The 17,694-nt window shown below is 45.7% G+C and overlaps 1 protein-coding gene across 4 annotated transcripts in view; it reads left to right on the forward strand.

Annotated features, from left to right (window-relative positions):
• The window catches only part of Abca3 (ATP binding cassette subfamily A member 3), a 78,284-nt gene that overhangs the window by 21,356 nt on the left and 39,234 nt on the right, over positions 1 to 17,694 (forward strand). For 2 of the 4 annotated variants that reach the window (XM_033758716.1, XM_010603523.3), the window contains exons 3-8: positions 8,267 to 8,489; positions 9,545 to 9,650; positions 10,695 to 10,774; positions 10,891 to 11,155; positions 12,784 to 12,911; positions 13,568 to 13,733. In XM_033758716.1, the coding sequence (XP_033614607.1) occupies positions 10,721 to 10,774; positions 10,891 to 11,155; positions 12,784 to 12,911; positions 13,568 to 13,733 (613 nt within the window). In that variant the 5' untranslated portion in view covers positions 8,267 to 8,489; positions 9,545 to 9,650; positions 10,695 to 10,720. The remainder of the gene's footprint in view (positions 1 to 8,266; positions 8,490 to 9,544; positions 9,651 to 10,694; positions 10,775 to 10,890; positions 11,156 to 12,783; positions 12,912 to 13,567; positions 13,734 to 17,694) is intronic. The other 2 variants (XM_010603524.3, XM_010603525.3) reach the window with 1 other exon arrangement.

The raw sequence follows: 17,694 nt of genomic DNA on the forward strand, positions 1-17,694 counted from the left end.
AGCCGTGCCTCGACCTGCCCCTGTGATGCCGCGGCTCTGGGTGTATCCCCGCTGCTTCGTCTGAGGACCCCCGTGAGGGCCTCTGTGCGGCCCCGAGCGGGTTTTTGCTCCCCGGCTGCGGCGGACGAGGCCAGCCACTCTTTTCCAGCCGGCTTTGCCGAGTCCGACGTCCGAGTCCGCACCATTATATCCACCTCAATCTGTTACCGTGAGCCTCAGCCGCAAGAGCTGGATTCGGGGCGCGGGGGTAGGTTCCTGGTCAGGGGTGTGGGCTGGCGCCACCCCTGTGTACAGGGCAGGGCGGGGAGCCTCAGGTGGATGCGGCTGGCCTGTCGAGGTGGAGAGCCGTGCCTGCCAATACAGGATAAGCCCTAAGCAGGGCTGCCTTCCACGCCTAGGCCTGGGCAGGTGCTTCTGGCTGTGGTGCATTCGTGAACGCCCCACCGCTTTCCTGAGGGCAGCACCGAGAGCTGGCCTTTGAGGGTATTTCTGCCTGCCCTTTCCCTCCTGGTCTGGAAGCTTCATTTAAGCATAGATGCACCATGTGGTTGTTTGCATTCCTGCCATATAACAGGCCCTCGCAAAATCCTTCTGAAGTAAGTGGCTGAGGCCCTGTAGCAGCGTGGAGACCCAGGCAGGGCTTAAAGGGTTGAATTCCACTCTCCTGAGCAAGCCCATTTCATTCAGAAAGTTTGGTGCTGCCTTTGGTAAACTTAAAAAGACTGAGATCATGTTAGAAAGCTTGCCTCGTGGAAAATGCAAGAAAAAGGGGCAATCAGGGACGGGGATTTGGCTCAGTGGTTCTGCCACCTGCCTTGCAAATGCAAGGGCACGAGTTCACGAGTCTGATCCTCAGTACCCCAAAAAATAAAAAATAAAAGAGAGAGAGAGGCAAAATCAGTGAAAATGGAAGCCATGGGAATCTCTCTCACTTGTGCGTTCTTCAGCTTCTTACAGAATTGTTTTTTAATTTAACTGTCATTGCAACTGACAGATAAGGATGACATCTTTCCCTCTCTAAGGTGACCTACCACCATTCTCATGAGACAGCCTTTTAGAGCGGGAGTGGGTAGCTGGAGTTGTTTTTCACAAGCCACTCGTCTTCTCCAGCCATGCCAGGCAGTCTCATGGGAACCTGGGATCATACATCTCTGGGAACCCACGTCATACATCCGAGTTTTCAGTTTCTTCTCTGTCCCTGTTTCCTGCAATGCCAGGGGTCTCCTCTGCTATGAGTCTGTGCAAGGGGCAACATTCTAGAATTCTGGGGTCTGCCCATCGCTGCTTTAATGGGCAAAGCTCTGCATAATCAAAAATAGCTCTGGGCCAGGGATTTAGCTCAGTGGTTCCACCGCCTGCCTCACAAGCACAAGGTCCAAGGTTTGATCCCTGGTACAAAGAGAGAGAGAAAAAAAAAAAAGCTGGACATGGCTGTTGCTCTTGAGGACCTTGCAGTGGAGCTAAAAGGATGACTTATTCACAAGAAACTGTGACATAAGGCAGAATGAGATAAGTGCCACAGGTCTCAGAAGTGGAGGAAAGGTGGCTTCAACAGGAACAGGTCTGAGCCCAGACTCAATTGGAACTGTCAAGGGAAACATTTTCAGGTGCAGACCAGAGCTCACAATCACTGAAGGTGTGCATCAGATATCTATTTCTGTCTGAAAAATCCTAGAACCTTCCATTATGCCACCAAGACAAAGAACCCTTACACTAGGTTTATCAGAGTACTTCACAGAGAAGGAACCAGGAAACATCCAGGAAATGATAGGTTTTGACAGGTAGAGCAAGATGTGTTGTGTGATATTCAAAGCAGATAGAGTACTGGAGACCCACATCCTGTGGAAGAAGAAAGGCTTCTTAGCCCATCCTTGCAAGTAGTGCGTGCCTTTTACCCTGGATAGCTGAAGACATCAGGGAAATAGGCACTGTAAAAAGCCCTTTGCTGCTTTGCTTGTTGCAGAACAACCATAGTTACCTCTCTCTGGGGGTTCTTGATTGCCTCATTATCTCATTTTGTACACCTAGCAAGGCAGAAAGGCTTGCTGAACAGGGAATAGGACCAAGGCTACAACAAGTGTAAGGAAAGCAGGCACCAATGAAGATTTTGTGGCACTCTCTCCCAAGCCTCTCTTTGGGCCACATCTTTGGTTCAAAGAACACCTTACTGATCTCCACCAGAATCTCATGGTCCAGCCCTGGATGGAGTAAGTGGTAGTAAGCATGCCCCAGAAAGGTAAGTCTCCACTTGCACTAAAGAACAAACCACCCAGCCTCAGATCTGGCCTCGTGGAGCTCAAGGACAATGACTGTGACTTGTAGACTTCTGCCTACTTAATCCTCACAAGGACCACTGTGTAAACAAGTTGTGATCAATGTTGTTTTCTTGTGCACTTCCGTGTAAAAAATTTTGTGTACTCCCATGTGTTACTTTTAAAATTATAAATTATAGCCATATGCTAAGGTTCTGACACTACAGACATAGAAATATCCACAAATATTTTGGGCCTTTTAACAAGATGAAAGATAGGCTGGGTATTTAGCTCAGTGGTGTTGCCACCTGCCTCACAAGCACAAGGTCCTGAGTTCGATCCCCAGTGCAAAAAAAAAAAAATTATATAGAGAGAGGAAAGGTAAAATAAACGTGTTTAATTTTTTCAACACATTACTGATACAAATACTGTCAGAGCATGCTTTGTAAAATGAAAGCCATGTGATCACCTCCACCCCCTTTATAAACTCTTGGTGAAACCTAAGATCCAGCATTTGAAAGCCTGGTTCAAAGTTCTGGCTTTTAAAGATTACAGTAAGTCCCCAACTTACAGATGAGCTCCATTCAAGGAGAACGTAAGTCAGATTCATTCATAAGTCTGACAAAGTGAGTCTTATTCACCTTTGATACAGATATACAATGTAAAGCATAAAAAAACCAAACACACAAAAATACTGTACAATATCATACTGTAAAGTAAGCACACAGCAGCACAACTGTGATAATGTCTGGCAAACGTGAGCTACTTCCACAATTTGTTTGCATGTACAAATATTCATAATACAAGGTCTGTTCATATTGTGAAAGTTCACAACTCAGATGTTTGTAAGTTGGGGGTGTAATGTATTTATTTAATTTTTGCTGTGCTGGGGGTTGAGCTGCCCCAGACATTGTACATGCTGGGCAAGTTCTCTACCACTGAGCTACATCTCCGGCCCTTTTTAAAATTTTATTTTTAATAAGGGATCTCACTAAGTTGTCTGGGCTGGCTTTAAACCTGTGATCCTCCTCCTCAGTCTCCCAAATAGCTGGGATTACAGGCATGTACCTCCGTGCCTAGATAAAAGTTCTGTTTATTTCGATTCACAATTCTGTGGCATTTACAGGTAGATATTATAGGCCTCATACAGGCACACAGACTATGCTTTGGGATCAGAGTATGTATTTGTTTTTCAGTCCTATTCAACAGTCATAAAAGGGCTTGATGAATTGGGGCTTGTATGTGTTTTGAGGCTCTCACGGAAGGTGGAGATTCTGGTTTCCAAGGCTTTTTGGTATGCTTATATAGATGGTACTCTTGTAGCACCACTGGTATTGGAGTCTGTTGGAGGGCAGTTAGTCTGCCCACTGCCTGGAAAGGGGGACCTCGACGGCTAAAGAAAGAAAGACAATAGCGACTTGTGTAATTTCATAGTACATGGGGAGCTGGGAGGTCAGTGTTTCAGAGTGGGCAAAGACAGAGACACTCTGAGCAAGCCACTGTTTACTGGGGGCTCAGAATAATGGGGGGGATTATGGGTGACTCAGATGGTGGTAGTAATCCTATGTTGGTGAGGATTTTAGGTTGATGAGGGTGGGGATGAGATAGCAGGCTAATAAGGAATTTGTCCTTCCCCCGGTAGATCCTTTCTCTTTTTTTATTACTACTTGGTTCTCTAAGAATCAGACTGTCTTCAGCTGATGTACTCTTGCCCTTGAGCATCACAGTATCACAGGACCATTGAGGCCTCAACTTGTGACTGGAGGTACATGGAGTTATGTTTCCATACACCATAGCCGGCTTGCTGGGCCTTAGGCAACTGTAGTCGTACTTTATTATGAAATGATTTTTCCCCAAAATTTTGTATAGGAAATATACTTTCAAATAAAATGTCTCATCATTCCACCACTGACTCACTCCACAAAGAGACCACTGGTAGGGTTCAGAGACAAGACAAGGCCCACACTGTATAAAAGTGGCTCCTGACATTAGTCACTTTCCTCACTGCTAGGACAAATATCCAGTGAAGGAGAGGTTAATTTTGACTCACATTTTTCAGAAATCTCAAACCATGGCCATCTAGCTCTAAGGCAGGAAGGCAAGGTAGAAGGGCCTGGGTGGAGGAAAAGCTGCTGACATCATGGCAGCCAGGAAGCAGAGAAAGAAGGAGCCAAGGAAGGAGATGAGAACATCCTGTGTTAGGCAATATATTAGTCATGTTTCTATCATTGTAATAAATATCTGAGATAAGTTAACTTATAAAGAATAAAAGTTTATTTTGGCTCCCAGTTGCAGAAATTTCAGTCCATGATCAATTGCCCCTTTATTCTTGGACCTATACATCATGATGGGAGGTACTTGGTGGAACAGAGCTGCTCTCCGCATGGCCAGGAAGCAAGAGAGAAGGAGAAGGTAGCTGGAGTCCCATTCTCCCCTTCAAGGGCAGGCTCCCAGGGACCTAAAGACCTCCCACTGTGCCCCAGCTCTTAAGGTTTCACCACATCCCAATATAGCCGAGTTGGGGACCCAGCTGGATCTCTGGGGGATAGGTGGATTCCACACCATAACACATGTCCAGCATGGCACATGTTCATAACTGCTTTGTTCTTGGCACAGATTATGCTGAAAAGCCGTAACACTCACACACTGTCACCTTTTCCTTGAAGGAACACTTTGGTTTGTTTAAAAGAGAAAAAGCTAGTTGACACGCTGCTGCAGGCATTTAAAAAAAAAAAAGTCTTCCGATGGACATGGTGGCATAAGTCTTTAATACCAGCTACTTGAGAAACTGAGCAAGTTTTAGACCAGCCTGGGCAACTGAGCAAGACCCAATGTCAAATTTTTTAAAAGGCTAGGAATGTAGCCAACGTGAAGACCCTGGGTCCAATTCCCAGTACCCCTCCAAAAGTAACTGTGGTCACTTCGTAGATTGTTGCAAAGTATTATAAACCTTTGGCAATTTAAGTGTCTTTAAAAAAAAATAATAACCATGGGCTGTGTGGTTCTGGCGCCTGCCTCAAAAACACAAGGACCCGAGTTCAAGCCCCAGTACCAAAAAAACAAAACAAAACAAAAAAACCACAAGCGTATCTCAAAGCATAAAACCTCCAGCATATCCGAGGTGCTTAAGTAAATTCATGGATGAGGGTCCACCGTCACCCTCCCAGCCCATGTCATAGGATCCTCCTCTGTCAGGATACCAAGGCTGATAGGCCAGCAAGAGTGCCAGAATTTATCCATGTATTAAATATTAATAAATCAAATTTTTCTCATTTTTAAGGAAATATACTTACAAATAAAATTTATCGTCATTCTACCACTATCTCACCCCACAAGGAGACTACTGGTAGGGTTCAGAGATGGGGTCCACACTATAAATGTGCTTGCTCTTCTCAGCTCTCCACACCCGTTTTTATAGTATGTATTGGTGTTTGAGCATTGCGTCTACAGAATCCATAAAATTGAACGTTTTCAAATATTTACTATGTGTGCCACTCCACCCCCAAAAAGATCATGCACTGGGTAAAAAATTGAACAAAGCTACAGAGCCTCCAGTATTGCTTCTCATGGGAACATGCCCACGGTCTTGGTGACATGAAACTGGGTCTGCTTTATTTTCTGACTAATTCTCTGCTACTGCTGCCCCCACCATGTCTGTGTGCAGATTTTAGAGCAAACTGCTGTTTCCCACATGTGCTTTTCACTTCCTCATGATCCTATATTGCCCTCCCACCTTAAGACTGATCTCTGGCCTTCTCTCTGCCTTCCTATCTCTCTGTCTCTGTGTCTCTGTGTCTCTGCCTCTCTGCCTCTCTCCCTCTCTCTTCCCCCTACCCCACCCTGTGAATGCATAATTCCTTTCTTCTCAGACCCTTGTGATACTATTCTAGCTTCATTTATAGCACTTACAAGACATACAAGCATTCCTAGAAAGTGAGCTCCTGGATTGAGAACATATCAATTTTATTAGCACCTAGTACAAGTGCCCATCATACAGTAGTAAGCACTCAGCAAATGTTTGTTGAATGAATAGATGCTTTTTGTCTTGTGTATCATAAAGGCCACAGAGGCTACCAGCAAATGTTAATTAAATATCTATCCTGCTTTCTTCAGCAGGCACACACACAGACTTTTGATCCTAGCTAATTGTTCCCTGTGTCCTAAAAGCATTTCAGGCGGGGCAAGCTTGCCTTGGAGGAAAAGCACCGAGCATGACCAGTGCTTACCTGGCTCCTCTGGATTGTATACCTGTGGTAAAGTGAGCAGAACGATGGTCCTTGGCTGTCTTTGGAAAACCTTGGGAGATCTAGCCATGCCTGTGTAGAGGCTGGCTCTTTTTTCAGGTGGGCCTATGCTGAGGACACTGCAGGAATGCGTGGCATGCTGGCTTTCATGTTCTGCACTGGGACCCTGTACTCTTCTGGTCTGGAGCCCCCACCTACCCACCCACCTCCTGCTGCTGCCACCAGCACCACATCTCTCTTAGAAGCATTGACAGAACTCCATACACCTAGACATAAGAACTTTGAATGAGAAGATGGTAATTAGATAGGAGGGCTGGGGATATAGCTTAGTGGTAGAGCATTTGCATGTATGAGGCCTTGGGTTCAAGCCCCAGCATTGCAGAGGGAAGGAGGGGATGGCAAATTCAAACCCATACGAAAAAGAAATGCAAACATGTGCGTGCGCGCACATACACACACATGCACGCAGAAGTGGAGGCGTTTGTGATTCCTCCGGGTTGCTGCTGAGCAGAGCACCCGGTGTGCTCATGACCTGGTAGCACCCATAGCTCCCAAACTAATAACAGTGATGGGAAAGATCATTTTGAGAGAAGTCCTATATGCCACCAAGAGAGTTCTCAAGAGATTAGGAGCCCACATTATGCACTCATTCTGCACCCATTCCATTGCTCCATCTAAAAAGCAAACATTGAAATACTCAACGCCCTGTGCAATGTTTAATATTTTAACAGTAAGCAAGCTTTTTGGTAGGAAATCTGAAGGGAGTTCTGCCTTCCCCTTCCTGGTTTTGTCCCCAGGAGGAGTGCGGTGAGACCTCTTCAGTGGGATGTTCTCAGCACACTTTTGGCGGCTTCACATTGCAAGTGGCCAAATCTCTGTTTGCCTTAAAGTAGCTGGTGGGGCCCCTGGGCTGGTCCTGGATCTCAGCCATCACCACTTCTGGGGACTCTCTGTGCCACCAGTGTTGAGTGTTTTAAGGAACTTTAACTTCCTTCTCTTGTGTACATTGGCTTTCGCAACCAGAAAGCTTTCCAGATTTTGTAACTGCAGGATCTCCTCCTTTAAATTCCTTTTCCCAGGGCTAGGGATGTAGCTTACTGGTACCATGCCTGCCTGGCAAGTGCAAGGTCCTCAGTTTGATCCCGGGTACCGAAAAAAAAATCTTTTGCCCAGACAGAACAGACACAAATGTAACTCTGAGACTTTAGACAAGTCACTGAGACTTAATTGAGTCCCAGCAAGGAAGGACAAAGCAACAATCAGGGTGCTAGGTTACACCAGAACAAATAAAATGTCTGTATAGGTGGTAGGGCTGAGGGATACTTTTTTTCCTATTGATCTCTAATCTCACATTTTAGGAGCTATATATAAAAATATAAGAAGGATGTTCACTTTCTCTAGGATACACAGGAAAGAAGAATTAGATACATGGAATAGTGGCTCAGAGCACAGATTTGTAGATTAAAACAGGCCAATGCCCGAACTGACCCTGCAGCTTTCTTTCTGTGTAAGCTTGGTTTTCATCAAGTGTGATGAGAGCAGGAGCCAGAATCACATTAAAGGCCACCAGAATGTAGAGCTAATAAGTATAACAGTTGAGAGTATACAAGTTTCTTGTCTTACGTACCAGAGAGAACCAAGTACCACCCCAGCCTGCATGCTCTTTATCACATCTGCTACGTTAAGTAACACATTTGCAGTCCATTTTACTCTTTTACTTTCTAACTTGGTAAGAGGTGTTTTGTGATTATTTTTCCATTTATGCTTAAGCACCCTCCATCTGCCCGAAGGTGCCAGAAAGTCATGCCTGTGAGCCGCAGGTCTTTCCTGATGTTCCTCGAGGCCTCAGCACTCCTGTACCCCAAAGCCTCCCTGCTGCACTCCAAAGGGTTGCTGGCCCCACCCCGGAGCCCTCTGTGCAGTGCCACCCTCACCTGGCAAGTCTGCCCGTAGCCCCAAGGAGGACCTGCGTCCAGCCTCACCTGGGACTCATGTAAGTTGGGGAGTAGGAGAGCGGAGAGTGTCCTTCACTGCTCTGGAGGAGTAGAAGTGAGCATGAGGATGTTTCCTTTCTTGGCCAGACTTTTCCTGAAAAGGAAGCTACTTTTCTAATCAGAACAGTTTTAAAACTGTCACCTTTTTATATTCCTGTCTTGGTGGAGAGAGAGAATTCATCTTACCCAGATCAGATGCCTGTCTGAGTTGACCTCGACCAGAGGCATCCCATCCCTTCTCACCTAAGCCACTTCTCTTCTGGAAACCTTTTGCACACCGCAGGATTAAGCGTGTGTCATTAAGTCACTGCTCCTTTATTAATTTCCAGCTGATTTTAAGATCATTTTTCCACCTTATTAATTTTATTTATTCGTTAATTATTTGGTGCTAGGAATGGAGCCCAAGGCCTCGTACATGCTAGGTGAGTGCTCTGCCACCGAGCTACATACCAGCCCTTACTGATTTTTAGAAAGAGTTGGGATAATTTATTAAGATGCCACTTAGTAGGACTTCACACTGTTTTAGCTTTTTTCATATGTTAACCATATGGCTAATGAAACTTGTATCTTAAATGAATTTGTAATTAACTTCTTGGCTACTGTTGAAAGCAAACTCCTGTGTAGTATTAGATATCAGCAGCTTAAAAAGAGAAAGAGCTTTAGTATTTGAGAGAGAAAGAATGGAAATTATTTTCAACTGACAAAAGCCAAAAGTAAAACAGGTCATTAAAAAAAAATAGTAATAACCCCTCACCTTGTGCCCCACAGCTTCAGGGAGCCATGCTGATAGTGGTGTTAGCTCAGTTCATTAATGAATTATTCACTAACTATACTCCACTGGCCTAATCTGACTGGTGGGTGGTGTTTGGTTAGTATTAGCCGTTAACATGGAGCTAATTAACTGAACTTGAAACCCCCTCACTACGAGTCACGAGGCTTTTCCCCATTTGGAGGGCGCTGGAGTGGGAAGTCTTCCTCTCAGTTTGCCTGCAGCTCTCAGTGCTGGACATAGACCAGGAGCGCCTGTGGCTGCTACACCTTCCCTCTCTTGTAGGTCTGTGCACTTGGCCTTCATGCTCTCAGCTTTTGGAGCACAGTCCTTCTGATCCTAGGCATCGTGTGCTTTACCTGAACTAACAGACCACTTACTTCTCAAACAGGTGAGCAGCTGATCTGTTTATATATTTGAATTTTAGTAAAATGGCTTTATAAAATGTGGGTGGTACCTTTATAAATCTAAGCTCTTGTTTCTGCTATCACTTGTGTTTGATAATCTCATGACAGATTTTTTTCCTCCAATTATATGTTCTGAATTCAAATATTACATGTAAATAGGTTTGGTAATGCATGCCTGTAATCACAGCACTCTGGGAAGCTGAGGCAGGAAGATCACAAGTTTGAGTCTAGCCTAGGCAACTTAGTGACTTATTGAGACCCTGCCTCAAAATAAAAACTTTGAAAGGGCTGGGGATATACCTCAGGGCAAAGGCCCCTATTCAGTCCTCAGTACTCCCCCCAAATTATATGTACTATAGCATAGATTTTTTTCTTGGTATACATTTTCACTGGACAAGCAGTAGAAGTAAAAATGGCTGTTCTTATTAGTGGAGGATCAGATTCCAATATTTGTAATAACAGCAGAAAAAAACTGATCCTTAGATTCCAGGCAGGAGAGGATGATTGACCGTTCATGCATATCTGCCTTCCCTGACCTGCTCCTGGGTGGACAGGGCCGTCTAGGGCCAGAATTCCTGGACTTCTCTTCCTCCCATATCTCCCCCACATCTTAGAAATCAGCCACACCCCGAATACTAAATTTAGTTCTCTTTTCCTGGTTCTGTGTTAGATGGAAATGAAGCTAGTCAGGGAGGGGAATTCCATGAGCCTGAATATTTTCTGATAAATCACAAATGCATGTTTACTACAGAGAACATCTAAATAGAGTTGATCAGATGATAAATGCCACTATAGCAGTCACAGTGTTCATGGGTAGCATGTTGTTGAGAAACATGCTCTTCAGACAGATGGAATTGTATGTTAGGGTGTTAGCATGGTACAAAGTTGCATGCCTTTGTCTCTGGAGGCATCTGGAGTTCACATGGCAGAAGTAAGACACATGGAGGAAGCTTTGCAGGTCTTCCCCAGAAACCCCTGATTATGTTTTCATCACACATCTAAGCTTTTGATCTTTGGTCCATGGCTAGTGCTGGGTGTCCCCGCTGGTGACAGGATGGCAGTGCTACGGCAGCTGGTGCTCCTGCTGTGGAAGAACTACACTTTGCAGGTGGGTCTAGCCCCAGAGGATGGGTGACTGTAGAATCTGTCCAATGCAGAAACTCTGGGGGACACCCTGAAAGGAGGAGCACACCATCAGCAGTGATGATCATGTTTCTCTTCTAGAAGAGGAAGGTCCTAGTGACAGTCCTGGAACTCTTTCTACCCCTGCTGTTTTCTGGGATCCTGATTTGGCTTCGCTTGAAGATCCAGTCAGAAAATGTGCCCAATGCCACTGTCTACCCCGGCCAGTCTATCCAGACGCTGCCGCTCTTTTTCAACTTCCCCCCGCCAGGGGGCACCTGGGAACTGGCCTACATCCCTTCCCACAGTGCTGCTGCAAAGACCATCACAGAGTCAGTGAGAAGGGCGCTAATGATCAACATGAGAGGTGAGATCACAGTAAGCACCAGGAAACCGTAGAGGGGTTCTGATGCCTACAGGTCTGGATTGCAGTGACGCTGTTCTCTTAGACTGTGTGCATGGGATTCAGGTCCCAGGATGCAGAAAAGAGCTGGGTTAAGACCTGTGGCCTAGCCTGGTGAGGTAGCACACAACAGTAATCTCAGAATTTTGGGAGGCTGAGACAGGAGAATTGGAAGTTTGGGCCCACCCTGAGCAACTTAATGACTTAAAAGACCCTGTCTCAAAATAAAAATTTTAAAAATTAAAAGGGCTGGGTCTGTAGCTCTGTGAGATGGGCCTGGGTTCAACTGTCACTACTGCCAAAACAAAACAAAAAAACTGTAGCCTAAGACCACACAATTTCTCTTCTCATTGGCTGTGCTAGCTGATGAATCCTTGGAGTCCCATTTGTCCACATCTCATTATGAAAATGGGGCTCAGGAGTCTGGTTACCTGCCTAGAGCAGAGAGGCCCAGTAAAGTAGCATATGTGACATACGATAGTTTATCAGGGTCTATAGCTACATATGGCAGTAGGGAGCTGGGTGGATTCAGCCAAGGAAAGCAACTTTAACTATGAAAGCAAAGCACACTTTTAGTGCAAGCACAAAGGATCTTTTCTGAGTTACAGCTTTGGAGGGCAGATTCAAAGAAGGTCATTAGAACTGAACATGGTGACACACACTTGTAATCCAAGCACTCTGGGAGCGGAGACAAAGAGATTGCAAATTCAAGCTCACCCTGAGCAACTTAGTGACCTAGCAAGACCTTGTCACAGAAATAAAAAAAAATAAGGCCCTGTATTCAATCCCCAGTATGAGAGAGAGAGAGAGAGAGAGAGAGAGAGAGAGAGAGAGCGCGCACTAGGTATGGTGGCACATGCCTGTAGTCCAAGCATTTGGGAAGCTAAGATAGTATCACTGCAAGTTCGAGGCTAGCCTGGGCTACATAGTGAATGAATTCAAGGGCAGCCTCAACTACGCAGTGAGGGCCTGTCTAAACACCCACCCCCAAAAAACCCAAAAGAAAATGAAAGTGGAGAGCCTACTGAAGGGAATTCGAGGAAGCGTATTGGCCATGTTTTCTAGACCTTCCCCTTAGAAGAACACTGTTGCTCCTCTTCCTGCTGGTACATACCTCCTATGGCTTGTTGAGCTCAGTGTGGCAGCAGTTAGTGTGTGTTCCTTGGCCCTTACCAGATAATTATTGTAAAACCTTTTAGGTAAAAGAGGACCAAAGTGACATAAAAATCATTGGAATTAGTATCCACTCCAGTTTTTTAAACATGCCATGATGGTTATAAGAGAGAAAAGCTATCCATGGCTGACTCAAATCCAGGGTGTTTACAAGTTTTTTGTAACTCCGTCTTGCTGCCAATCTCATGTACAGCTCAACTCTAAACCATGGTAGGCGTCTAGGACCTGGTCCTGACTGTTGGTTCTGCCCATCTATCTCTGTGCCAAGGCTAAAGCCACTAGATCTCAGAGAAGGTTTACAGAGCCTTGGAGAGTCATGTCAGTTTACTGTCTTTTTACCTCAAGTGACATGACACGACCAGGCTTTCCAGGGTGCAGGGATGGTTGGACAACTCACAGTTCCAATTCTTGGTTCACAGTGCACAGCTTTCCCTCTGAGAAGGACTTCGAGGACTATATTCGGTATAACAACCACTCCTCCAATGTGCTGGCTGCTGTAGTGTTTGAGAACATCTCCAACCACAGCAAGGAGCCGCTGCCACTGGCGGTTAGTATGGCCCACTTCGTAACTAATTCCATCTACAAACAAAGCTGCTTCTCCTTAGACCTCTGCCTGCCTAGCAGCAAACATTAGACTCTCTTCTAGGTCTGGTATCACCGCTCTGTCCCCAGGAAGGGAGCCTGGTGATGTTTTAACTTATTGTTCCAGGGCAGCTAAGAAAATCTACCCACCCACTGACACATGCTTCAGGCCCCTTTTGGTTGTTTCATTGCATAAAAGGTGTTACTGGTCTTGGGCTGGGCATGGTGGTGCACACCTGTAATCCCAGTACTCTCAGAGGTTAAAACAGGAAGATTATAAGTTTTAGTCTCATATAGGTACCATGAGATCTTGTCTCAAAATAAAAAGGGCTGGGGATGTAGCTCAGCACAAAAGCATCTCATATGCCATTTGTGTTGCTAGATGGCCACAAAGGAGTTGCCACAAACCCCTCAAAGTTACCCCTATGGGGTTCTCTGCCCCTGCTGGATGGGACCACTCCCTTTGACATTTTTGAGGCTGCTGGCACATTTTCTGGGTGGGCTGTGGTCAGTCTCTTGTAGTGCCAGCCTTGGTGATTAGAGGCCTGAGAACTCACCCTCACTGGACCCGTCTGTCACTCTGAATCCCCAGAACAATTGATTTTCTTTTTGTTTCCACAGGTGAAATATCACCTACGCTTCAGTTACACACGGAGAAATTACATGTGGACTCAAACAGGCAACATTTTCCTGAACGAGGCAGAGGGCTGGCATACCACTTCCCTTTTTCCACTTTTCCCAAACCCAGGACCAAGGGAGCCTACATCCCCTGATGGTGGGGAACCTGGTAAGACGCACTTTTAGGGGCCCTTTACCAGCTTCCGGCTGCTGACTCATGAAAGTAGGGTGAACCTATTTTATCTTTCTTCACGAATACTTCTTAGGGACATTCATCTTTTGTTTGTAGGAGAAGGAAGAAACATTCAGTAAAACTAGCTTCTGAAAGGCTAAAAATATGCCTTCGAAGAGCAACGATACCCTCTGTGTGTCCTTGAAGACACACATCCTTGAATGATGCATTTGTCTCTCAGTTTTTAGGACTCCTGAGTTTGTATTCACTCTTTTGTAGTGGTTTTACCTTTCTCCTTTCTCTCTGTCCCAGTCTGTGTACAGTAGTCCAGGCTTTTGAAGGTCTGCCGCCCTTGTGTGTACCTGAGCCATCATTTACTTGAATCAGTAACTTGTATCAAAGTAGGATGTTGGCCTCTCTGGTTCTCTGTGCATGCTGTGGTCTGTGCCCTGTAGCTTTGGCCACCAGTTGACCTATTTGCCTCCTCTGAAACTTGAGCATGTCTTGGAACCAAGCTAGAGAAAACCAAAAAGTTTCCGGGACCCAGGACCCGTCATTAACCCTTGGCCTAAGACCAACTATAGGTTCTGGCCAAAAGTCCAAAGGTTCTAGAAAGCATGATTTTCCACAGATCTGGTGAGAGACAGAGCACATTAGAGGTGTTGGTGAAAGGCTTTGTGGAGCTTGACAGTGAGACTTGAAGTAGCAGGAAGGAAGCAGCTTCCAAGCAACAGTGATTAGAGACCTCTGTCTCTGGTGCCAAGGCCTGTCCTAAAGCTAGTGCTTAAGGGTAAGATTTTTTGTTATTGTTGTTGTTTGAGACAGGGTCTCACTGTATAGTTGAGACTGAACTGGAACTCACTACGTAGCCCAGGTTGATCTCAAACTCACAGCGATCCTCCTGCCTCAGCCTCCCGAGTGCTGGGATTACAGGTATGCGCCACCACGCCCAGCCAAGGCGTGGTGGATTTTAAATCCAGAAGAGGAACAGAGATGGACCAGCCAAGATATGGGAGGTGAGAAGTCCCAGAATGAGGCCCTAGACAGGTCCCTAACCTGAGGCTTTGAAGAAGCAGTGTCCAGCTATCGTACCAGCTGCCTAAACCCCGCAACTGGAGATGTTGGCTGCTCTAGCCAGATGCCAGGCTAGAGCTCTTCAACTCAAATTTTTGGAGAAAAATTTCCAAATCTTGAAAGCAGTAGAAAAATAGTGACTGAAAGGCTTCATTATGTACAAACTCAAAAAAGAAGAAGGCAGGGCTGACTTTAAAAGCAAACAAGAAACAGGAAAACATTTACAGCAGATGACAAAGGGAAAATGTCTTCTATTATAAGAAGGACTCTGGGCCAGGGATTTAGCTCAGTGGTGTTGCCACCTGCGTCACAAGCCCAAGTCCCAAGTTTGATCCCTGGTACACCCCCCCCCAAAAAAAAGGACTCCTACAAGTTAAAGAAAAACTCAAAAGCCTCCAAGAGATAAGTCCTGCCATAAGGCAGGTCAGTTCTAGTCCTGCTTTCACTCCAGATATCCATGCATCAGGCCCTCACATCCCGCTGATAAGAATTTAGCTACCAAAATTGCCTGAAAGAAGGAGAAAATCCACCTGCACAAACATGTTCACCTTATCTTTATGATCATAAACATTGCCAAAAAGGAAAGTAATTGATGTATCACATTGGCTTCATGCCTGGGAATAGTGAGTAGCACAGAGTTCTAATAATGAAGAAGACCACGTAGCCAAGTGGGAAAATCTCCAGAGAGGACAATATGTGAGTGCAAGTATTTGTGGGGGAGACAGTGTGATGTCATGAAAAGACATGAGTGCGCAGGATCTCACACTCAGCTGTACTCCTCACCCATTGTGTGACTCCCTGGAGCTTGGTGTCCATGACTAGTGGGGATATCATCAGCTGCTCCGAAGCTTTGGTTTGAAGATGAGAATTAACCTCCACCCTGCATCACCCTGGACACACCTAAAAGGTGATATAATTAAGCATCTGCTGTTAAGATGCCCTAAAACCTGAAGACCACACGCATATACTCTCCCTGCCTTAGGATGTGTTGCTATGTTGCCTTTTTCTCTTCTAAAGTCTGCAGCCTGGGCAACCAGCGGGTGTGTGTGTCAGGGGACGTTTGGTGTTCTAGCCACCACCTACACCTGCAGCCCATGTCCCATCCCCATCCTTGAAGTTCAGGCCACAGAGCCTCAGGCTGCCTTTTCTCTCCCAGGGCCAAGCCTGCCCTTTCTTGGGCTCTGTTTCTTCCAGACCTTGTTCTCCTTGGGACACTGACCCCAGACAGAGAGAAGGTACAGACTCCCTTAGGGTGTCCAAAAGAGCAAGCCAAGAGAAGTCACAAAGCACTTGGAGCTCTTCCAGTGACTTGGCCACAGAGCCTGCCTGCCACTGAGCAACTCAGGTTGGAGGGTGTGGTTCAGAGTCATAGCCCCCCAAGTCATCTATATCCTAGTCTTTGGAACCTGTGACCACATCAGAGTGCATGACAGAGGGAGTTAAGGGTGCTAGTCAGCTGATGTTAAAATGGCAGGATCAAGCCTCATATGGCATATACCTGAAATTCCGGCACTCAAGAGTCTGAGACAAGAGTATCATAAATTCAAGGTCAGGCTAGTCACCTTACTGAGACAAATAACAAAAAATAAAAGGGGTTGGGGATGTATCTCAGTAGCAAGAATACTTGCCTCACATGCATGAGGTTTAATCTCCAGTACAAAAAAAAAAGAGGCAGAATTGTTATCAATTATCCTCCAGGATCCAGTGTCATCTCTAGGGTCCTCAGAAGTAGACAATAAACTGGATGTAGTGGCACGTGCCTATAATCTCAGCACTGGGGGGATGAGGTGGGAGGATCACTGTGGGTTCAAGACCATCCTAAACTACATTGCAAGACCCTTCCTCAAACAAACAAAGAAAAGAAGGAATGAACAAATGAAGAGAAAGGGCACGTGTCAGGGAACACAGGTGACTGTTACATCTGGAGAATTTCAGGAGAGTCCCCTGCTGTGCAAAAGGGGACATAGCCCTCTGGACACCGGGAGTCTAACTCAGGAGACACAAGTGTTGGACTCCCAGCTTCCCACGCTGTTAGACAACTGCTTCCTGTTGTTTTAGCTACTGAACTCATGGTAGTTACAGTGGCCTTAAGAAACACTGGCTTGGGGGCCGGAGATTTAGCTCAGTGGTTCCACCGCCTGCCTCACAAGGACCCAAGTTCGATCCCCGGTACCAAAAAAAGAGAGAGAAAGAGAGAGAGAGAGAGAGAGAGAGAGAGAGAGAGACATTCACTCACCAGAATCTTCTCTTCTGACTCCACCTTTGGAAAGGTCTTGGCCTATTTCTGGTCTGAGCTGCCTTCCACTTGGAATCAGGTGGACTCCAGGGCCATCAGTTTCTTTCTCTTGGCTCCCAGATTGTTGGGACAATACTCAGGACCCACTTCCTCTGCTGTTCCTCAAATCTTGTTTTTTGTACTTCTCCTATTCTTTTATTTGGTGTTTTATTTTGTGATGCGCTCTCACTGTGTAGCTCAGACTGGCCTTAAACTTGCTAAAATTAACCTTTAACTCAGAATCCCCCTACCTCAGCCTCAGTACTGGGATTACAAGCATGTGCCACCGCACTTGGCTTCATGGTGACTCTTTTTTTTTTTTTTTTTTTTTCTGGTTTTTGAGACAGGATCTGATTATGTAGTTCAGACTGCCCTGGAACTCATTATGTGGCCCATGCTGGTCTCGAACTTGAAGCGATCCTCCTGCCTCAGCCTCCCGAGTGCTGGAATTACAGGCATGCGACACCACACCAGGCTTGTGGAGACTTTCCATGTACTCTTTCCTAGTGTATTTTTAGCTTAAGTTTGTTGTTGTTTTTTGTTTTTGTTTTTGTTTTTTGTCCTGGGAATCAGACTCAGGAACTTGGCTTTCAAGACAGGCAGTGGAAG

Source organism: Fukomys damarensis, unplaced genomic scaffold (genome assembly GCF_012274545.1).
Source record: "Fukomys damarensis isolate Sample0158 unplaced genomic scaffold, DMR_v1.0_HiC HiC_scaffold_34, whole genome shotgun sequence".
In the NCBI taxonomy this organism is placed as follows: Eukaryota; Metazoa; Chordata; class Mammalia; order Rodentia; family Bathyergidae; genus Fukomys; species Fukomys damarensis.